Genomic DNA, 24,133 nt, shown 5'->3' on the forward strand with positions numbered 1-24,133 from the left:
AGGGCAGGCTATTGAATTTTATATTGTGGTTATATTTCCTTCATGATACTGGGTGCATTTTTTCACTTAGATCTTGACAGGGACAGTGTGATCTTCCTTCTGCCAATTCATGATTTTATATCTTTGATAATGTGTTACTTGGTGAGCATCCTGGTTGTTTCCAGTCAATGACAAGCCTAGTTTTGTGTTCAGTGGATTCCTACACAGCAGAACTCAACCTGGACAGCCCTGGCTGTCCATTTTACTAGCCTTGGCTCGGTGCACTGGCTTCCAGCTGTAATACAGATGCATTGGATATAAGCATATTTGAGGAGTACTTAGGTATCTGCATAAATGTGCTAAGTCACTTTAGCCACTGGAAGCCCACATGGACAGACGGTACTGCAGCTTTTAGAGAAAAAAGATCATGAAATGCTTTTATCAGTAACTAAGCAGCAGCAAGCAGTAGGAAACAACTGGCAAAAACATCTTGCTTCATTATGAGTCTGCTTGATTCATTATATGCTGCTCTGAGGAGTAGATTTCAAAGTTAATGAAACATGTTAGAGCAGAACTAAGTGAAAACAAAGCTTTACTCAGAAAGACAACTTGAAACAGCTAAGTTTTACTTTATTTCCCAGCCCAACTGCTTTTCTGTTAAAGGTCAATTATGTAAAAACTGACGTGACATAAGAGAAGGGTAGAAAATTCGCTGTCTCTCTCAGCTCTGCACAAGGGAGAAATGACTAAGGCTATTGTGTCTTCTTCCCTTCCATTCGCTGACATCAGTGATCTAAACACTCCAGAGGCCAACAGCTGCAGGTGCAAAGAGCTTTGACTCGCAGGTGCAGCTTGCATTTCCTTTCTCTGTGACCTTTAAGGTCAACTGGTTAGCTGGCTTTGACTGCCAATAGAGGTCTTAATTCCTCCAGTACAACCTTAACTTGATATGAAACACTTACACAAGGAATGGTGCAGACAAGAAGGCAGTTTATTGTATCAATACTTTGGGGAGAAAAAACATGATTCCATTTAAGGGGAAATAAAACAGTCATTGACGCTCAGTAAGAAACAGTGCCATCTAGTGGAATGATGATATACCACCAAGACTTTCAAGACCAGGCATGAAATGTGAGCGGATTTGTCGGTTTAAATTTTCACCAAAAAACGGCACTTTGAAGAAGCTGATTTTCAGAGAACCTCAGATTTTGAGAAAGTATTTGTCTTTAAAATGCATAAATGTATGTGCTTTCTCTGATTTGGGGGAGAAAAGAAAGTTTGTTTCTTTTTTTTCCAAGTAGACTATCAAATTAATTCTCAATTTCAAAGTTAATGAATCACTTTGGAGCAACCTGCCTCTTTGAGCATCCGTCATCACTCTTGCACTCTTGTTCAGCAGTCTAAACAGCAACCCCTGATGACGACAGCTTATAAAGAAGCAAAACTCAACTGTACAAGAACTACATTAAATTTACCCATTTCCTCTATTTTTACAATCTAAGGTGCTAAGTATTTGCACTTCACTTATTTGAATTCCTGCGGGGTGGGGGGCGGGGGGGAAGCATTAGAAAGCACCAATAACGCTTTTGCATAAATCACATAACCCAACTCTTATGATGACTACACAGTAACGGTGGAAGATATTGGTGTGAGGACGTGGGAATGCTGTTCTTAATGAATAATAAAATCATTCTTCTCAAGACTTTAATTCGCCTTTATACCCAGGTGCTGCAGTAAATGTGCTGATTTGATGACTTCTATGAGCATATAGATGAGAATATTTAATGAAACACCTGGCTGACAAAATCAAGTTGTGAGAATAACATATTGTTAATAGGCATGATCTCAAATTGGCATCTCTATGATTACTGAGATTTTAGATTCTGGGTTAAGTGCTCTGCTCTTTGGAACATCCACAATGGTTATCGATCGATCTTGGTAATGAGCTCCTCGTTGCAACATTTCTGGATATACGGTTGGAGGCACTCACAGATTCTAGAATGCATGAGTCTGACGTGGTTTTCTCAAACCATACTCCTGGCAAACTATAAACTCAGTTAAGGATTTCGAGAAGAGCCAAGTTCTGTGAAAGAGGTATACAAGGACAGAGTTAAGAAGCTGAATTAAAAGAATATTAGGTTGTGTTCAGTAGACAAAACTGAATGTTCCAATTCTGAGAACCTGAGATTGTCCAGAAAAGCAAAATTCTGAGTGTAGGACACAAGTTACCACAAAGTCAGAACCCACTGCTCTGCGTTTCAAAAAATATATATATATGTATACATATACATATATATATGAGTTGGGGAGTGAGGGTAGTCCCTGAAGTACATCTGAATGAGGTTGTTCTTTTGAGAGTTAGTCTGGGTTGCTTGCGTTCACCACAATTTGCAATAATCACCCCCACCCCAAGTCGAAAGCCTTCCTTTACCATATATTCTAGGCTGCTTCATCTTTCTTTCATATATGCTACTACTTGGGCACACCTGAAGCAAAGCAATTAAAGATGCTTGGGAAGCCTTATAGGAACTCCAACATGATGCCAAAGTCACCTCCAAAAAAAGTTTATTAGCATGATTAAAAACATTTTCCGGAATAATGACAGAATTTCTAAACATGAAAGAGGATCAGTGGCTATACTTTATAACCAATATTTGCAACTGGAAAGACAGCTTTATCACCCAGTCTTTATTTTATTACAAACAACCCACATTTACTGGTTCCCTGTGAAGTCATGACTATTGCTTTGGGAATGAATTCCTACTGCGATTAAGTATAAAAAATATCTTCCATAATTGGAGTGTGACCTGCATTATTGAGTAAAGAGTTGATAAAAATCCTCAAAGAGTTGTTTTTTTGTTTTTTAAAAAACATTCCTTTTACACACTACAAAGCAATAATTAGTAATTTGGCTTTTAAAATTCCTACATGATATTTAGAATGGCAGTCCCCAAAGGTCCTCCCTTCACATAACTGAACTTGCAGATCCTCTTCTGGAGTGTACATTCTTGGGGTGGACTCTGAAGACCTCAACCTCCACGTGTTTATACGGGTTTGAGAACAAAGACAGCATCATCCAGAACGTAGTAGTCATTATACATGTCACCTTCACACAGGTATGGCAGTCTGGTGAAAGCTTCGATAACAAAACCAGCTTTTCTGAAAACTTCAGGCAGACTATTCACTTGTTCTTCCCAATTCTGTCCCTTGATTTCCAAAATTTCCGATGGTTTATCCCACTTGCCACCTACTAAAACAAAAACATGAAGTTAAATTCTTGAACAGATTATTCAAAAGAGGGAAGAGGGGAAGAACAATATCTGCTAAGGACTTGGGTGTGTGCCAAGCACTGGGTGCTTTGATGAATGATCTCCCGGGTGACCCAGCGGTAGGACAAAGAGGAAGCAGAGACTTAGGAAGACTGAAGAACGTGGCCCAGCTTGCAAGGTTAATGAACACTGGGGCAGAAATGTAATCCCTCATTAAACCAGACCCAAAGCCCACACTACTACTTGCTCTGACAGCTTCTTGATATCACCCTCCCTTAGACTGACTGGTGTGTAATGGTTAATAGGTTTGGAAAACTGCTTATTAAACACTGGGACATTGAGGCAGAGTAGAACAAAGTTTGAAAGAGTGCTTTGGATAAACGTAAGAAAACGCCACTAGTGTAGTAAAATTATGCCACATATTAACTAGAGAGGTTTATCAGGCTGAAAGTAAAAATAGGTTAACGGAGACTTTTAATTTCTAAAAACAGACCATTTGGTGTGCTTTTCAAGAGAGGTCAATCCATTCTCTAACTTTTCAGAAGAATTTCATACAAGTTAACCTCCAGAACCAGAGAAAGGATATAACACACTAGAATGGATGAATCAACCTAGCATTTCTTGGAACAGTGACTCAAGTCTGCGTTACGTTAGTCATTTCCAAACCCGTGAGTGTCAGATGCCCAGGTACTAGGGGGCTAGAAAAAGTCTTCAGTTCACATACATACCAAGCACTGACTACAGACGCACACACACACACACACACAGTGGTATATATAAAATCTGGGGGGTGCTTTCCAACACAACAATGATGTAAAAAAAAATACACAGTAATGTTAAAAGTATTACTAAATACAGATAGAGAATAACTTTCTGTAAATGACAAAATATATAATCAACAAGTGCCAAGCATACAAACAGTACAGTGGAGAGGGCTTCATTCTTTCCGGCAGTGAGCACCCCTCTTCCCCGTGGAAGGCAAAGCCTGGGGAAGCAGCTTCCCCCTCCTCTTTCTTGCAGCTCAGGCACTGGCTCATGACCTAAGCTCAGAAACACTCGCCGCGACCTGGAATGAGGAGCAAGTGGCCCAGAGGTGGGGACGTGAGGCTCCTTCTCTGGGAAGGCGGAGCAGTGGTGTGAGTCCAAGCAGCTCGGGCAGCACGGAGTGGTACTACTGACAGGCTGTGGCCCACGCCAAGGCAGCAATGCTTGCCGGGGGCAGTGTGCTCTTCACATCAGCTTTTTAGCAGATTTCAGGGCATGTGTCTTGCATGTAGACCCCAACACATGATTCTCCAGTCCTCCCAGGGACTCACTGTGCTACCCTCAAATCCTTTCAATAAATTCCCTTTTGCGTATTAAGTCAGCCCAAGTCACTTTCTGCTGTTTACAAAGAACCTGACTGATGAAGCCCCTGAGGGACTAGGATGGGGTTCTGGATGACAAAGATTCCACACATTTATTTCACAATAAAAGTGGTCACACAAAACTGGGGCACAAGGGCTTCCCAGGTGACTTAGTGATAAAGAATCTCCTGCCAACGCAGGAGATGCAGATTCGAACCCTGGGTTGTGAAGATCCCCTAGAGAAAGAAACAGTAACCCACTCCTGTATTCTTGCCTGGGAAATTCCAGGGACAGAGGAGCCTGGCAGGTTATAGTCCATGGGGTCGCAAAGAGTTGGACATGACTTAGTGACTAAACAAAACTGGGATACAATTAGTTAATGGCACCCAACTTATTTATTCATTGTTCACTGATTTTTCTCTTGTCTCTACATGAAGATGGACTTTCCAGGTGGTGCTAGTGGTAAAGAGCCCATCTGCCAATGCAGAAGATGGAAGAGATGTGAGTTCGATCCCTGGGTTGGGAAGAGCCCCTGGAGGAGGGCATGACGACCCACTCCAGTATTCTTGCCTGGAGAATCCCATGGACAGAGGACCCTGGTGGGCTACAGTGCATAGGGTCGCAGAGAGTCGGACACAACTGAAGCGACTTAGCACACTACATGAAGGTATTTCCTTCTGCTTCTCCTTGATTTCCAGCAGTTATCAGCCCAGCACCAAGAACAAATTAGATGCCCAAGAGCACAGACTGAACTGCTCTAGAAAATTTAAGTATGAGTTATCTGTCAAACAATACTTTCTAGGAATATGCACCAAGGTAAATCAAAATCTCACCCAAAACATCTAACATCTTTGAGGCTTTGTAAAACCCAAGAAAAACGTGACCATATGAATATTTAGAAGTGTGCTCTAAGCTAAAATCTCAACTTTAAATGGTGAAACTGCATTACAAACAATCTTTACACAATTTCAAAAAGTTCCCAATTATGGTTCCTCAATAAGAGTTCCTCTCTTTGGTTCTTCCTTTCTTAGACAAAAAAAAAAAAAAAAAAAAGCCAAAACTCTCCTCAAATACACACTCCCACACCTCACACATACACACAGAAATGGAGACTGTGAACAGAGGAAAGATCATTCTCGGTCTGGAACTCAATCTGATTCTGTTTTATGTCGGTAAGGTTCTTTTTTTTCCCTCCATTTTATTTAAATCAATTGCTACTTTTCATCTAAAAATTCATTTATTATTTTAACCCCCTACAGATTTTTAAATGTATAACATTATGGAAACAGTCTAAGGTGACAAATTTCCTTTTCTCTCAGAGAAATAGGTAATAAAAAAACAGCTGAGAAAAAAAAATTAATATTAACATTGAAAATTTCCTTTGCTATCATGCTGCTTTAGAGAAGAGTACCTCTCCAAACAAAGGCTTGAAAATATTCATAAAATCACATTAATCATTAACAATTCAGTTCCCATACAGGCAAACTGACTCTGTACTAAATAATTGAATATTTTTTAAAGTACAGTGTTTCAGAAAAAGCTGAATTTCTATAAATTGAAGTACCTGTCATTTAAAAAAACTGCTATGGCTCCTTCCTTGAAAAATAACCATATCACAAATATATGGATACTTTTGCCTGTTTTTTCTCTATGAGAGAGTTTCCTATATCACAGTTCTAATAATTTCATCATCGTTCTAAAAAATCTCATAATCTCAGATTTGCTCACAAAGTTTGGGTCATAGGCCAGGAAAGGGAACAAAAGTTCTTATTTTTTTCTCATCTGTAAAGAAATATTTTTAAATGTTAACCATGATTTGGTAGGGGCAGAGTGGTGAAAGGACTATGGGTAACTTTTTTGTTTCTACTTTCACTAATAAGTCTATTAATTCCCTAATAAGTATATATATTACTTTTATAGAGCAGTCTAATTAGCATTATTTTTTAAAAGAATTATCTTTCAAAGATATATACTGAAAGATGTGCAGACAAATTATCTGGAATTTGCCCTAAAATAACGAGAGAGTAAAGGCACAAGTAGGGAGAAGAGCTGAAACAAGACTGGGCTGAAGTCAGGTGATGGTGGAGAAGTTACTGTGCTGGTCAACTACTTCTGCGTATGTTCGAAATTTTCCATAAAGGCGTTTTTTAGAAAGTTCAGAAATTACTTCTCTATCTATTTTCTAGCTTGGTCTTCAAAAACAGGAATCTTTTTTCATTCCCTTCACTAAGATAAACTCTCAACCTTTTTCAGAGGGTACTGTGTTTAAAAAGAAACCCTACAGAATGCGAGAGTCCTTCAAGCGCAGCTCTTGACAGCAGTGGGCTGCAGGCTGACACATTATCCAAACTTCCCTTCCGCACTAAGCTGCCGCCTCATTCACGCGCGGGGGCGGGCGGGGCGGTTGGGGGGAGCAGCCGTCTCCTCACAGCCTGGGCTCTCACAGGAAACCACCACACCGGGTTTTCTCCCTTCCAAGGCGGTCATGAGCAGAGATATGAAACTCCAAAGTTGCAAGTATTTATTTTACCCTGGAACACTAGTTCTCCAGGAAAAATGCTAAAAGATAGCTTCCCTTTTAAAAACTACCTCATGGAGGAGTTGACACTGGGACCTTGCCGCTTAACTTCACGACTCTGGCAGGCCCATTTCCACTTCAAGTTTCCACACTTTAACGATTACTATACCTCATACGGCCGCTTCTCTACTTCTAAGGTGAGTAAGTCTGGGTAGGAGACCTGCGGCCGCAGTTACCAGCCTTAGGAGTGAGGCTAAACCCCTCGGCTGAAGACGCAGGAAGCCTGGTCTTCTCCAGTGACTTGACTTTACCCACTCATCTGGTTTACCTTTACCAGGTTGCTAAAAAGCTCCCAGCTCATCTCCAATTGTACAAGTAACAAAAACTACAACATGGTGAGAAGAGATTTGGGTCACAAATACTATGATTCTAGTTTTAATTCTTCTGCTCTGGATCAGGACCTGTAATAAAAATGTTAAGTGACAAAAAGCCCATATGAAACTTGTATCAGACATCTTGGATTATTTTTTAATTTTGTGTACAGTAGCAAAGGGAAAAGTCAGACAAATAAGACCATGTGGAAACAAAGAACCACACAAAGTCAGAGTGAAAACATGCACAAACTCCAGTTTGCCTCAACCAATAGCATTTCACATAGAGCCTCCCTTGCCCTCAAAATGGCTGAGGGCAGGTCTTCCCAGTGGTAAATAACTGAGCAGCTTTCCAGTTTCACAAACCTGGGATTAGATAGGCAGCCACACAGGGACCCACCCCCGTGACACGGAAGCAGCATGATGTGGCAGCGGTGAGAGCACTAGATGGGGTGTCTAGTCTCGGCCCTGCTGACATGATGCTGTGAAGTGAAGTGAAAGTCACTCAGTTGTGTCCGACTTTTTGCGACCCCATGGACTATACAGTCCATGGAATTCTCCAGGCCAGAATACTGGAGTGGGTAGTCTTTCCCTTCTCCAGGGGGTCTTCCCAACCCAGAGATGAAACCCAGGTCTCCCGCATGGCAGGTGGATTCTTTACCAGCTAAGCCACAAGGGAAGCTCAAGAATTCTGGAGTGGGTAGCCTATCCCTTCTTCAGCAGATTTTCCCGACCCAGGAACTGAACCAGGGTCTCCTGCATTGCAGGCAGATTCTTTACCAGCTAGCTATCTCTCTTTAGAGCTCTATTTAGAGCTATCTCTAAAATGGGCATATGATACTGTGGGGACAGGAGTGGCCATCGCAGCAGAAATAGCTCCTTTTATTAAATACTTACTTAGACCCAGGTAAGTAAATACTCCTTGTGCACTGATGGCCTCAAGGAAACTTCCTGCTAACCTCACGATACTCACAACACTATCTCCCTTTGGCTAATGAGGAAACAGACCAGAGAGCTAGGAACTAGCAAGAGCTAGGATCTGAATTCAAATCTCTGCTCCTAATCACAATACCGCTCAAGTAAATTAAAGCTACAAGAGGCTACAAAGCAATGCACAAGAGCCAGGGAAGAAACTAACCTGCTGGGCAGTGGCATGGCCAGCTCATCAGGCCTCTGCTCACCAATGAAAGGCTGACTAAGCCAGGGCTACAATTTCCCAGATGTACATCTTGCCTTTTATAATGTTTCCCTTTGGGACAACTAGACTCCCTGGAGAACAACTGTAAACTGTCATGAATTTCTAGCAATCACAACCTTAAACGGCAGAAAAAAAAAAATCCCTGCTGCTCATGTGCTCATTTGCATAAGGGGCTTTGATACCTATTGCTACACTGAATGCAATATTCCTGTGAGGCCAGCAGTGCAGATAAGGAAACAGCCTCCTAGAGAGCAACTGATTTGCACAGGGAGATAAACGGACAGCTCGTAAGCACACCACAAGTGTACACGTGGACCCCGAACTTCTGACTCCGGATCTGCTGTCACCTCCAGCAAAGGAGATCCCCACCCCACCCCCAGGGCTGCCCCTTAAGTACCAGACATCACTGTGCTCCAGCAAGCCTGAGGTCAGGAAACTCAGAGGGTCAAGAAAAGTTAGGAACACCAGTGTATGCCTTTAAGTTTCAATTTTTTGGACTGATAGTAAAGTTAATGTACAAGTTTAAAAAAAAGTTATGGGTGTGTTGTAACTTTAGAATAGTGATTCACAATTTTAAAGGTTATACTCCATTTATAGTTATCATAAAATACTGGCACTAGTGTCTACTTTTATAGTCTTGACTGTGCTGAGAGTGAGGTAAAAACAAGAAAGCCATGGTTTTCAGTGGATTCTTCCCCCCAAAATGTCAATAAAACAGGAGCACAGGCCAAAGGGAGGTGAGAAGCCCACTGAACAAGCTCATCTGCTTCCTCCTACAGGGGTTGCAGACAACTGCACCGTCTCAGTGTCTCAACTACCTGAACTTGAAGTGGACTACATGCAAAAGGTCGTAACCTTGTCCTGCTCCTTTTCCACAGTGGGGTGCCCTGCAGAGCAACCCACAAGCCTGTGGTTTCGCTATGGGACTCACGAGCCTGAGAACCTGTGCTCTAATGGATGCAGAAGTGAGACAGACAAATACACACTTAAGAATCTGGCACAAAACCGGGTTTCCCTCACTGTGAACAGGCTGACTTTCAATGACAGTGCAATCTACGTCTGTGGAATAGCCTTTCCCAACTCAAAGCAACCAAGAGCTAAGCAAACGGGAAGAGGGACTGTGCTTGTGGTGAGAGGTCAGTCAAAGCTTTATTCCCATACACTGGGTTCTGCTTGGCCCCTTAAATGCATCACGTACTTCTACGCAGAGATTAGGAGATACATCTGATAACTTAATAGCTGAGCCAGTGAAAAGTATGACATTCACACTAGCCAACATGCAGTTTGGACTGAAGAACTACTCCAACTCCATCTCTCAGCCTCTGCACACCCAGTCAGGGCTATGTCAGGTGGTATACTCTCTATGTCCAGACTTTACTGGCAAAGGCTGACCAACTATGCCCTTCTTTCTCCATGTTACACGGATTGAAATATGATGTTTAACTGACAGCCTTGTTAGGGTCTGGTCTGGTATTGCACCATCTAGAACAAAACACTGGAGAAGCATAAGCAATCAATAAATTGAACCCATAAAAACATATGCATTATGGAGAATAAACACACAATTTAGGTAAAGCCACTGGGGGACCCCTGACCTTACCCCCTTGTGCATAGATAATGAACAGAAAGAAAAAGGGTCGGTGTGGTTTCCTTAGATTTACTAAAATCCGTGACAATTTCCTCATGCAAGTGAGGACACTGAGCCTAGCTAAGACCTATAAATTATGAAATTGTGAGGAAAAGCTTCACACGATTCTGGGGAAAGGAAGAGATTAACAGTAACTCCATGCTTTTCTCAGACCTCTCCCCTTTAAAGAAACTCTAGTATGATGAGCTCTGAGATCATTAAAACATAAACTCAAATTGATCAGGCTTTTGGTTTTAAAACAGACTTCGAGGAGCCCAAATTGTCCTATATTACAAGCCTTACTTTGGTGTTCTAATGAATTTTTGCTATTTCACTATTATTTAATGTTAGTTTATGCTCACCTGTAGGGGTAAATTATAAATGAGTTAATGCACATAAAGCACTTTTAATGGTGCCTGTGAAGTGAAGTGAAGTTGCTCAGTCATGTCCGACTCTTTGTGACCCCGTGGACTATAGCCTACCAGGCTTCCCAGTCCATGGGATTTTCCAGGCATGAGTACTGGAGTGGGTTGCCATTCCCTTCTCCAGGGGATATTCCCGACCCAGGGAATGAACCCGGGTCTCTTGCATTGCAGACAGATGCTTTACCCTCTGAGCCACCAGGGAAGCCCTTAATGGTGCCTGGTTTATATCAAATAATTAATGTCAGCTAAGAAAATCAACTCTGAATATTCACTGGAAGGACTGATGCAGAAGCTCCAACACTTTGGCCACCTGATGTGAAGAGCCGACTCCCTGGAAATGACCCTGATGCGGGGAAAGACTGAAGGCAGGAGGAGAAGGGGGCGAAAGAGAATGAGATGGCTGGATGGCATCCCGGACTCAATGGACTTGAGTTTGGGCAAACTCCGGGAGAAAGTGAAGGACAGGGAAGCCAGGCGCACTGCAGTCTATGGGATCTGAAAGGGTCAGACATGACTCAACAACAGATATTAAAACAAACACACAACAGCTGTGGAAATTTGTATCTCTCACTGCAGGCATTTGTCTTCTATAAAAAATAACAACCAGAAGAAAAATGGTTTGTAAAGAGGAGGTCTCAAACCTGCAAGTTTATGTGATGAAACACCCTTCTGTAGGAGTAGGAATGAAAATACCATTAAGACAGGAACAGCAATTTCCTACCTTTTAACACAGCCGCTAATTTCACACTTGAAACTTTTAAGTTTTACAAATATGGTTGATTTATTAAGTTTCACAAGAAAAATGTATGTTGTATAAACTGAGTTCACAGGATAAGCATCTACGGGCTTATTTAGTTGAAAAGTACAAGTTATTCAGATAACAATTACAAATTTGACTGGATTCTGTACTTCAAATAATTGCATACTTCAAATAATTGTGGCGTGTTATTTCATCACTACCTAGAGAACAGGACACTTCCTGCAGGGAGGGAGAAATTCAGAATGTACAAATGGATTCAATAATTCTACTTCCAGCTTTATTAGAAAGAAGAGACACACAACAACACTGCACATACAGGCATGCAGTGAGCACCATCATCTCAACGCATGGCCTTCTCAGGGTCTTCAAAGACTGCACTGTTTACCTATGTGTTCAGTTCAAGGTCATAAACATATGCGGGAAAGAATTTTAACTCCACAGACTCTTGGTACTAAAAGAAACTTAAAACACCCTTGAACAACCTGTCTTGAAATGTTTATCTCACTTTAAGCAACAATTTACATAAAAAGTCATTCTTAGCATCATGACAAATAATTAATTGAATTTATTAAAATTTTAAGTTTTAAAAATGAGTAACATTTTGGGCATAATACACTTAAAGAACTAATGAACTGGCTTTAACTATATTATATACTTGAGTGCCTTCTAAATTAAGAGCCCCTGAATAAATTTTTATATGAATAGCCAAATAGCATAAGCTCATGTGTCCCCCTTAACATTTAGTTTCAATTACACTTTATACATATATTTGCAATAATGTTTCAATAGTGACTGTCGCTCTTTGTCTGTCTGTAATTAACAAAGAGATGAAGGTTCTCAGCAAGGAACTGCAGTCCGCCCTGATAGCCCTCTTAGTCCTGTTCTCTATCTACATCACCAGTGTGCTCGTGATCTTCATCATCCTCATCAAAGTAAGTCAAACGTCTTGCATTAGATGTCCCTATGGACTTGAAAATTATCTTAAGGAAATAACTTCCATCTCTCCACATGTTGGGAGCCTCAGAAATAGCTCACCTAATTAACATCTCCCTTTGCATCTGCAGGAAATACCTACTGCAGAAGAGGTCTGCAGAAAAAAGCAAAAATTTTCATCACTGAAAATCACTAACCAGAGTACACAATTTATATGGTTTTCTTTCCATAAATGGGAATAAGAGATCCTTCTTTATAGCCATCAGACACACGCTACTTTTCCACTGGTGGGGGAGGTATGAAAGGCCTAAGAACGATCTTTAAGAGTGAAAAAGGTTAACAAAAGAGACTGAAGGGACTTCCCCGGTGGTACAGTGGCTAGGACTCCATGTTCCCAATGCAGGGTGCCCGGATTCAATCTCTTATCAGGGAACTAGATCCCACACGATACTTCTAAAAGTCCTGCATGATGCAATTAAGACCCGGAACAGCTAAATGAATATTTAAAAAAGAGAGAGAGAGAGAGATTAGAAACTGCCTTAAAATATCTTTAAGAGGCCTAAAGTTTTTGAGAAAGACTATACTTCTCATTGTTCACATGCTATAAGAGGGGATATGTATGCGTTATATTAAGATTACCATAAATCCTATCAGTATCAGCTTGAGCTATTAATAAAAACACCTCAGAAGTGACACAAAAATTACTCTTACTGCATATTACTTAAATATTAAGCTCGTTTAACTTTATTATGGTATGAGATATCTGCCATGATTGTTCTGAGTACATAACATGTCTTGTAAGACTTTCGTTTTCTTCCTGACAGTCAAAATCTAACACTCGAAGAAAGAAAGAAACAGAAGAGTCACAAAAGGTACACACCAATGCTGGTAAAACATCTTCAGAATTGTGGTTATTAACTATTTTACAATGAAAATAATTTAAGAAACACAGAACATCACCACAGAACAACTTTCATACTATTTCCTATTGTTGAGAAAAATGATATTCAAGTGACAGAATATGTGGCAAATTGATAGTTCTGAATCATAAATTCTAGTTAATATACACAAAATACAAGAGTTAGCTGTGGGTACAGATGTGTTGGGTGGGGTAGTTTCTAAGACTGGTGGCCAATAAAGAAAGAAAAGGCTCAGATAACGTGCAATAATCATTGCTTTTAATCATAAGACAACTTTTTTTTTCTTATTTTTATTTATAGAAAAAGAGTGCTCGGCGTATTTTTCAGGAAATTGCTCAAGAGCTATATAATAAGAGACATGTGGAAACACACCAACAAACTGTAAGTGTAAAATATCAAAAAGATGTAAAGTTAAAAAGCATGTTTAACTAAAAAAACTTAGCTGCCAGCAAGCTATCAATAATCAAGTTTTTCTTTAAAAAAGAGTCTGAAAGAGGACTTTTATAAAATGCATTTGTTTTGATAAATACATAACAAAGGACATCTGATGCATATCAAATAGACACCAGGTTGGCATCTTAGTGACATGAAATCTTTCTGAAACACACTGGATATAGGTAATGTTTTCAATACAGACAAGGATGCTTTTGTGGGTTGAAAGCTTCTTTGGACTGTATCTTGCATCAGTAGTAACCATTAAGCAAATGTTGCAAACATCTGTGGATCAAATATACAGAAAACTTACTTGTTCACATTAGAAAAGACAGATAATAAGAATAAAAAATAAGTATTTCTTCAGCCTTTGATGTTTAGTGATAGGAAGAACGTATGTTGACTACAATACATTCTGATAGTCCTTCTACAGTCTTCAAGTCCTATAAAAACAGGTTTTTTCAAACAAGACATTGTTTTAGAGATAACAGAGCAGACAGTTTCCACGATACCTGATCAAACTGCCCAGATTTAAATTAAAATGTATACAAAATAAAGAACTTTTACACTAACAGAGATATTTTCCTCTTAAACAGCAGCCATGAGGGCAAATGAAACAGAATTCTGATATGAGATGTGGTTTTTCTAAAACTAATTTCTAAAAAGGATTTTCATCCAGGAAATAGTATCATCTAAGTAGTCACTTCATCCTTCAATGTATATAGAAGTACATAAAGAAGTGGTTTAATTATAAATACCTAAGATGCCACTCTCAATAATTACAAATGTGTGTCCACACTCTTCTTTTATTGACACAGGCACCTTTTCAGCAAAGAGGCCAAATTAAATGACTAGAAGACAAGCTTGGAAGTAGAAATTTTAAAGCCCTCAGTCAGGGCTTTGACAATGGCATGTAAACAATAAAGTTATTCTTCAGTTCCCATATCTTACTCCGAACAAAGGGAAAGTGGAAACCGGACCTTTATGGTTACTGGAGAATGCAAGACAGCACTGTAATTAATATGTCGCTCTTAGTGTGGTGTTATTGGTTACAAAACTTAAAATGTGGCTTGTTCTTTACTATTGCAGGAAAAAGACAACACTTATGAAAATAGAGCAGCGCTTTCTAACTATGAAAGACCATAGAAGTCTTCTGACTTTCAATGAAGTCACTGAAAATTCAACTCCAGATGCTATGAAAGTATTAGTGGATATACACCCATCAGGTTTTTTTAGAAAACAATTTAAGGTAAATGAAAAAGTCAACTAGCTACCAGAAGGATGCCAGAGAATATAAGGAAACTATTACTAATGGAAATTACCAAAATACTAAAACCTAACAAAATGCAACTGAAAAATACTTCCCTAATTTGCTAGGTAGGAGAATTCTAAGCAGTCAAGCATCTTCAAAAACTTCCAATTAAAGCATATGTCCTCCTGTACTTGCTCCATTCAACATAACCACACGATGACTGATACCCTAAAGATGGTCACCAAGTGCCTCAGTCTTGCCTAGAAGAACTGTCTTTACGGTTTCTAGACGTGGTGGGCCAACTAGACAAGTTGGCAGGGAAAGAGGAATGGAGAGAGGAAGGAATATGTCAAAATCTGAATTAGAGAAAAATCATTTTGAACAGCATTTTGCAAATATCATTCTCTCTAGTGTTGCAATGGGCCAGTGGTATAGTACACATTTTCCTGCCAGGGTATGCAAAATAACTTACATCATGCTACCAACAAAAAGTGAGAGCGCAATAGAATACAGTAACATTTTAGTTATTTTAACAAAAAAATCCAAAGCAGAAGGTTCAGCCAGAGAAAACCTCAGAATAAATAAGCTACGATGGACTCTAGGTGTCAGTCTTGTGCCAAATAACAGCACCAGGGAAGGCTTTTGGCAAAGCACTGGAACTGATCGAGCCTTTGCAATATTTTTTTTTCTTTTAGTAAGTCACTGTATTACACACACACATACACAAAAAAATATACCTATGCACACACACACATTTATACAAACCTACACTTTATACATAGTTGGGGTCATACAGAGTATACAGTTTTGTATTATGCACTGCAGTGTGATTTTTAACCAACTAAGGAGGGAAATGTTAGACAAGGGGCAGTGTATAGCAAGGAGGCTTATGGCACTTACTACCATCTCACTAAGAAAACATGTTACAGAATTGCTCTCTGAAAGTTACTTCTGTGTAACAAAAAATCTATTTAAAGTACCTGCAAGTATATATCTGCTATTAAACCTGAATTACAACCTATTATGTGTATTTAAAGTGTTTCTCTTAAACTGGTATAAAATGAGATGGATTCTTATTTTTAAACCCCAGATTAAATTTTCAAATATTTTAAGATCCCTTTAAAAGCATTTTGTACTGATGGCTTAAATCAGGGACCTCTAACCTCTCCATCTGGGTTGGGGGGGGGGGGCACATAACCTCATTTTGTGTGTAAATATATGTGAAAACACATGTGAGTGCACATGTGCTTTGTGTAGTTTATGCATATACATGTATGTGCGTATATGTGTATACAGAAAAACAGAAATTAAACAATGGGCGTTAAAAGCAATATAAACAAAAATGTTAACATTTCCCTCCTGTACCCCAACATAAAAAGTCTTGCATACTCCCCCAACTTTGAGACCACTGGCCTGACTGAAATAAATGAACTTCTAAACCAGATGGCAGAAAAGGTTAAGTACTACCACCATCTAGGTGAATAGAAGGGATCTGATCATTTCCTTTTGATTTCTGAAAGTCATTACCTTTTGGTCCTTTGAGGGATGAAAACATACCATTCTTCATGTAACTAATGAGGAAACAAAATCCCTAAGACAAACTTGTATTTGATTCAGAATAAACTTTTCCCAATACAAGCAAGGACTGTGTTTAAGAGACTAATTTTTTTTTAATATATATATATATTTTTTATAATTTTAAAATCTTTAATTCTTACATGGGAACACATGTAAGAGACTAATTTTTAAGCTAAATTTTGGAACATATTTTCCCAAGTAGTTATTTTCCTTGAGGTCATATATGAGTGCCTGATATATATATATTATTCATTCTTTCATTCATCCAACTAGCCAACAATACTGATTGACCGCTATACTGTTATACAACCAAGGGCTTCTTTTGCATGCTATCCTTGGGTCTCACTGAACTAGGAACCCCACCTTGTTCCCATCTTATTGCTGTTGCATGTGCATATGGTAAAACACTCCACAGATGCAAACACACGCCAAATGTTGCCCACATGAAAACTTCCCTAACTCCTCCAGCAGTTAATGGAACTTTCCTTCTCTAAACTCATGGAACTTCATGTTTCTTTTCAGACTATCCTGCCACTGTCTGTTTACATCTTCTGAACTATTCTCTAAGTATCTTAAAACTAGAAGCACACGCCTCATTTCTTTTTACTTCTACTGCTTAGCACTGCCTGGTACATAAAAGTCTTTTAAATACCCTTACATGAATGCAACTGAACAATATTTCTACAGAAAAATATTTTTTCGGCCCTTCAACGGAGTTATGAAGCACACTTCACTCCTTAGCCATTGACCCTCATGCCTTGTCATAAGGACCATTCACTGAATCCCTAACATTAATTTTCCTGCTATCTGAGCATCCAGAATGTCCACTGGAAAGGACTAAGCAAGCTATAGCTTTCTGTTTAAATTTACACTTCCCAAGATAATCAGAAGAGAATAAACTGAAAACAACTTGGATATGAAAAAGAACAGACATGGTTCTAGTGTCTACACACTCTCCCCTCTAGTCTAGAGCAGTGACACCACATACCAACAGGTGTTAATGAAATTTTCAGAGTAAGTCATATCTTTCTCTCTACTATATTAGTGCTAAGAGAGTTTGAAACCCTGGGCTAACAGGCATACAGTTCAGTGTCTGTGGAGTCGAGTCACATCAGTTCAGTTCAGTTCAGTCGTTCAGTCTTATCCGACTCTGCAACCCCATGAATTGCAGCACGCCAGGCCTCCCTGTCCATCACCAACTCCCGGAGTTCACTCAGACTCACGTCCATCGAGTCAGTGATGCCATCCAGCCATCTCATCCTCTGTCGTCCCCTTCTCCTCCTGCCCCCAGTCCCTCCCAGCATCAGAGTCTTTTCCAATGAGTCAACTCTTTGCATGAGTTGGCCAAAGTACTGGAGTTTCAGCTTCAGCATCATTCCCAGGGCTGATATCCTTCAGAATGGACTGGTTGGATCTCCTTGCAGTCCAAGGGACTCTCAAGAGGCTTCTCCAACACCACAGTTCAAAAGCATCAATTCTTTGGTGCTCAGCCTTCTTCAGAGTCCAACTCTCACCTCCATACATGACCACAGGAAAAACCATAGCCTTGACCAGACGGACCTTAGTCGGCAAAGTAACGTCTCTGCTTTTGAATATACTATCTAGGTTGGTCATAACTTTTCTTCCAAGCAGTAAGCATCTTTTAATTTCATGGCTGCAGTCACCATCTGCAGTGATTTTGGAGCCCCAAAAAATAAAGTCTGACACTGTTTCCACTGTTTCCCCGTCTATTTCCCATGAAGTGATGGGACCGGATGCCACGATCTTCATTTTCTGAATGTTGAGCTTGAAGCCAACTTTTTCACTCTCCTCTTTCACTTTCATCAAGAGGCTTATGAGTTCCTCTTCACTTTCTGCCATAAGGGTGGTGTCATCTGCATATCTGAGGTTATTGATATTTCTCCCAGCAATCTTGATTCCAGCTTGTGTTTCTTCCAGCCCAGCGTTTCTCATGATGTACTCTGCATATAAGTTAAATAAGCAGGGTGACAATATACAGCCTTGATGCACTCCTTTTCCTATTTGGAACCAGTCTGTTGTTCCATGTCCAGTTCTAACTGTTGCTTCCTGACCTGCATACAGATTTCTCAAGAGGCAGGTCAGGTGGTCTGGTATTCCCATCTCTTTCAGAATTTTCCACAGTTTATTGTGATCCACACAGTCGAAGGCTTTGGCATAGTCAATGAAGCAGAAATAGATGTTCTTCTGGAACTCTCTTGTTTTTTCCATGATCCAGCGGATGTTGGCAATTTGATCTCTGGTTCCTCTGGCTTTTCTAAAACCAGCCTGAACATCAGGAAGTTCACAGTTCACATATTGTTGAAGCCTGGCTTGGAGAATTTTGAGCATTACTTTACTAGCATGTGAGATGAGTGCAATTGTGTGGTAGTTTGAGCATTCTTTGGCATTGCCTTTCTTTGGAATTGGAATGAAAACTGATCTTTTCCAGTCTTGTGGCCACTGCTGAGTTTTCCAAATTTGCTGGCATACTGAGTGCAGCACTTTCACAGCATCATCTTTCAGGATCTGAAACAGCTCCACTGGAATTCCATCACCTCCACTAGCTTTGTTCGTAGTGATGCTTTCTAAGGCCCACTTGACTTCACATTCCAGGATGTCTGGCTCTAGATGAGTGATCACACCATTGTGATTATCCGGGTTGTGAAGATCTTTTTTGTACAGTTCTTCTGTGTATTCTTGCCACCTCTTCTTAATATCTTCTGCTTCTGTTAGGTCCATACCGTTTCTGCCCTTTATCGAGCCTATCTTTGCATGAAATGTTCCCTTGGTATCTCTAATTTTCTTGAAGAGATCTCTAGTCTTTCCCATTCTGTTGTTTTCCTCTATTTCTTTGCATGGATCACTGAAGAAGGCTTTCTTATCTCTTCTTGCTATTCTTTGGAACTCTGCATTCAGATGCTTATATCTTTCCTTTTCTCCTTTGCTTTTTGCTTCTCTTCTTTTCACAGCTATTTGTAAGGCCTCCCCTCGAGTCACATAAACTGATGCTTAAGGCACAGACTTTGAGACCAAGCTAAAATGCAAAAATATCGATAAATACTTCAAAGTGAAGGACTGTGAACAAATCTGATCTAAGAAGCCACAAATAAAAATAAAGGAACAGAACAGGACGGAATGAAACAAATCTAACATGTATCAAACACCAATACTGAGACAGACATGGTTGGGCACGATCCTATACACTATATTATTCCATCTTCACAACAACCCTCAAGGTAAATATCAGCCCCATTTTTACAGATGAAACACTAAGCTTCAGGAAAGGCTCAGGCAATAAGGGCTGACCCATATTTCAAAACAGGTTAGCCCTCAAAAGCCCATACCCTTTCCACAAAGCAGTCCTGACAGTCTTGCTTATTTCTATTAAGACTGATGGAAGTTTTAAGACTGAACATGTCTAGTTTAACCCAAACAATCACCCTGGAAGAAAGTGAGAAAGTTGCCAAGGGCTACCCCTCAATATGTACAGGTTTATTTAGGTGGTTTCAGAGAATTCTAACAAATCTTCAAAAACAATAATCACAATGCTATTTCAACTGTTCCAGAGCATTAGAAGGAATTCAGAAATTATTTTTTACAAAATCAGCAGAACATGAGAAAGATAACATCTTCCAAATAAAAGATTAGATCAGACCGTCATTTATCAATAATATTAATGTTAATAGCTTTATTTAGAGTTTTTACAAATACAATCTAGTGATACAAAGAAGACTATCCTACATAAGCGCAGAGATGTATGAGTGGATATGTATTAGAAGATCTAATAAGACAACAGAGAAAAAAACCCCTGTCACCACAGAGGCTGAAAACAAAGGTGACAGAATCCAACACTGACCCCTGACTGTGTTATGCTCTTAATAAAACAGGATTTTTGAAAAATATTCTATCTCTAGCCCAACAGCCATCTCAGGCCGAAAGACAGAATCATATTTTTCATTAAAGTAAAAACCAAAGGTTTCCACCATTTTTTAAAACATTTTCTGGAAGTAACTACAAATGAACTTGGACCAAAAAAAAAAGGCTAAAAATAAGAAGTAGCAAAACCATTTGCAGATGTTATAACTGTCTTTTTTAAGAACCCCAAGAGAATCAGTGGAGGAAACTACTGGAAACACTAAAATAATCCAATAAGGTAAATAGTTACAAAACTGGTACAAACACAAACACACACAAAAAACTGCTCTTCTTGTGTTATGCATAATATCCGGAGGGCCATTTGAGACAACATGGATAAAACCACAGGACATTATGCTATGTGAAGTAAACTAGATACAGAAAAAGAAATACTACATGATCTCATTTATACTTGAAACTGAAACAAGTCAAACTTGTAGAACCAGAGAACAGAATGGTGACTGTCAGGAGCTGGTGGGTGGGGAAGCTCAGATGTTGGTCAAAGGATACAAGCTTTTAGGTGTAAGAGGAACAAATTCTGAGGACCTAGTGTATAACCTGGTGGCTACAGTTAATAACGCTAAACTGTATACTTCAAATTAGCTAAAAGAATACATCTTAAGCATTCTGCAGACACATACACAAAAGGTAACTATGTGAGGTAATGCATGTGCTAATTGACTGCAGTCATCATTTCACAATGTATATGTATACCAAATCATGTTGAACATCTTAAGTACAAAAAAACTTGTCAATTATATAAAGCCAGGAAGTTTTTATAGTTTAAACAACAAAGAAAAATCCTATTTATAATAGCACACACACCATTAGAATAAACCTAACAAATCTTGTGTAGGATCTTTATGAAGAAAATTTTGTCATGAAAGAACATAACTGAACAAATTAAAAGACATACCATTATCAGCTAGAAGACTCGTTACTCCCTAAACTAACCCATAAATATAATACAGGGGAACTAGGCAAGCTAGTGCTAAAGTTGATCTGCTAAATAAATAAGCCAAGAAAAATCTAAGAGGAACTGATTAGGAAAGACTAGTATTATGCTATTAACATGCATGATGTAGTTACAGCAATTAAAACAGATTGGTATTGGCACACATACAGAAGTATAAATTTTAAGAGACTAGAGACAAACATATCATAGGCCTTCATGATAAAAGGGCTTCCCAGGTGGCACTGTGGTAAAGCACCTACCTGCCAACAGAGCAGACATAAGAGGCCTGCAAATGCAGCAGATGGAAGAGATGTGGGTTCAGCCCCCGGGTCAGGAAGACCCCCTGGAGGAGGGCACAGCAACCCACTCCAGTATTCCTGCCTGGAGAATCCCATGGACAGAGGAGCATGGTGGGCTACAGTCCATAGGTTGCAAAGAGTCAAACACAACTGAAGTGACTTAACACACATGATACATGTTAAGGGTGGCATGTCAAAGCATTAGGGAAAGATTATTCAATAAATGGTACTAGGGTCACAGAGTAGCTATTTGGAAAACTAACTCTTTAACAAGGAGTTCCACTCCTAGAAATGTATCATTCAGACAATCTTAAACATTACTTCCTTCAGCCTTTTCCCTACATCACCGTCTCAATGAGGTCTTTCCGTGAGCATCCTCTTTAAAATTACAGCACCTAAACCCAACTCCCAATCCCAAGAAGCCCCTTTCTTACCTTTATTGTTTATTTTTATTCGTAACACTTATCACCAACAACATGCCATTTGTTTACCATCTGTCTTCCTCACTAGAACCAAGCTCCATGAAGACAAAAACACTTCTATGTTTTCCACTCACTCATCATGGGCGTCGCTCAGTGAACACTTTTTAAATGATCTTCTGTGGCTCAGAAGCACCCCTTTCACCTTCACTGCACGTTCAGTGCCTATGAGCATGCTCAATCACACAGCCGTGGCCAGTTCTTTGAGACCCCATGGACTACACGGTCTGCCAGGCTCCTCTGTCCGTGGAATTTTCCAAGAAAGAATATTGGAGTGGGTTGCCATTTCCTACTCCAAGGGTTCTTCCTGGCCCAGGGATTGATGGGACCTAAAGTGTGATGTACCAGGAAGATTTCTGGAAAAGGTTTCCCTCACTTTAAAAAAAAAAAAAGTATGGGAGAAAATGCTTCTTTCTTTCCAAGCCTCTGTCATGCCTACACATGATGCCTGGCGCCGCATCAGCCATTTTGTAACTTCGGGGGATGTCAACACACGGAAGATGAAGAAATGAAAGCAAGTTCTGAACTTCAGTGGGTGCTTTCATCACTGAATTAACCAACCCTGGAATCACTCTTCTAAAATAAACTCTTATTTTTCAGTTGCTCCTTCTGTTTCTTGAAACAGATAACATCCCGATACCTACTTACACACGTGTGGAAGACTTGCCTAAGAATATTCATTTCACTTGTTTTTGCAAAGCAAACTGCCAGTATCCAAAGTACGTCAACAGAGGCCTCATCAAGTAAAGTTACCAATGCCCGGCGGTGTACTGGTAAATGTTTACCAATGAGCTAGAAGAAGGGAGAGTCTATTTGTAGAGTTTGCCCGTTTCCATGGTGTAAGTATTCCCCTCGAGGTCAACTTCAGTAATGGCCAAGTTTAACAACCAGCTCACTAAATTCCTGCCAATACAACAATCAGCTCTCCTGAGCCCATAAAACCAGCTCCAGCACACCAATGCTTACACGCAGACAAGGACATAGACACTTACAAATAATTTCCTAGATATACTTAAGTGAAAAAGGGCAACCAAAGTATTTATAATGGGCTTGGATTATAGAATCAATTTTTTTCATGTCCAAGCATAGTTGCATAGACTATCTTTAGAAAAATAGTCAAGAAACCTGAACAAGATTGTGGAACTGGAGTGGATGAGAAAATTCATTATATACTCTCTAGAAGCTGCTTAACACTTTTTTTTTTTAACCATGAATTACCTTTTTATAAAAATCACAATTTTAAAAAATTAAACATTACTAAATTTTCAATGTAAATTTTTGCAATATAAGTCTCCTTTTCTTGATTACATACTTTCCCCCTTTTTGATGCTTGAAACAATTCTAGTGAGATTTAACCCCTAACCAGAACTGGGTCAGTACACCAAACAAACTGAAATTTAAAAGATATATCTTGCATTTTTCCCCTAAATTGATCTAAGCAATAAAATTGCTGTTGTTCAACTTTAAGACCAATCAAAAAAACTACACCAGTAATTACTTCATCTACAATTGCTTTTGTTAAAATAAATTGATTCAGAATGCAAAGTACACTCAGATATCCTTAAACCAGTCCTGTATTCATGAACTCACACAGCAAGATGACTTTGTACCTCATGAGTCTTCACATGGGGTCACATGGAAATCATCAGGATCTAACTCAGAGAAAGGAAGCAAAAACAGAGTACCACAAGCAGTCTACAAAACTTATAAGTCACTAAAGGTCACCCACAGCAACAAGGCTCTGCATCTCAGGTTTGCTCTATGTCACACACCAGACCACTTGAATTAAACAGGCAATTCGGTGCATCCACAAGCAAGGAGTCTGTTTTCAGACCTTTACTAGAGTCTGTCCTCTTGTCCAGTTTAATGTCCTCTCA

General features: G+C 39.6%; 2 protein-coding genes across 3 annotated transcripts in view; one reads left to right on the forward strand and one right to left on the reverse strand.

The window, feature by feature from the left end:
• Positions 1–999: 999 nt before the first annotated feature.
• Positions 1,000–24,133, reverse strand: part of METTL9 (methyltransferase 9, His-X-His N1(pi)-histidine) — a 48,977-nt gene continuing 25,843 nt past the window's right edge. Inside the window, exon 5 of one of the 2 annotated variants that reach the window (XM_068967792.1) lies at positions 1,000–3,226. In XM_068967792.1, the coding sequence (XP_068823893.1) occupies positions 3,024–3,226 (203 nt within the window). In that variant the 3' untranslated portion in view covers positions 1,000–3,023. Of the gene's footprint in view, positions 3,230–24,133 lie in introns of both variants that reach the window. The other variant, XM_068967791.1, reaches the window with a different exon arrangement.
• IGSF6 (immunoglobulin superfamily member 6) lies at positions 5,700–15,900 on the forward strand. The gene is made up of 6 exons (XM_068969226.1): positions 5,700–5,766; positions 9,461–9,817; positions 12,319–12,425; positions 13,251–13,298; positions 13,647–13,727; positions 14,868–15,900. Exons 1-6 carry the CDS (start codon positions 5,700–5,702, stop codon positions 14,922–14,924), a joined length of 717 nt encoding a protein of 238 aa, XP_068825327.1. The 3' UTR covers positions 14,925–15,900.

The sequence above is a fragment of the Capricornis sumatraensis genome, chromosome 3 (assembly GCF_032405125.1).
Source record: "Capricornis sumatraensis isolate serow.1 chromosome 3, serow.2, whole genome shotgun sequence".
NCBI classification, from domain to species: Eukaryota; Metazoa; Chordata; class Mammalia; order Artiodactyla; family Bovidae; genus Capricornis; species Capricornis sumatraensis.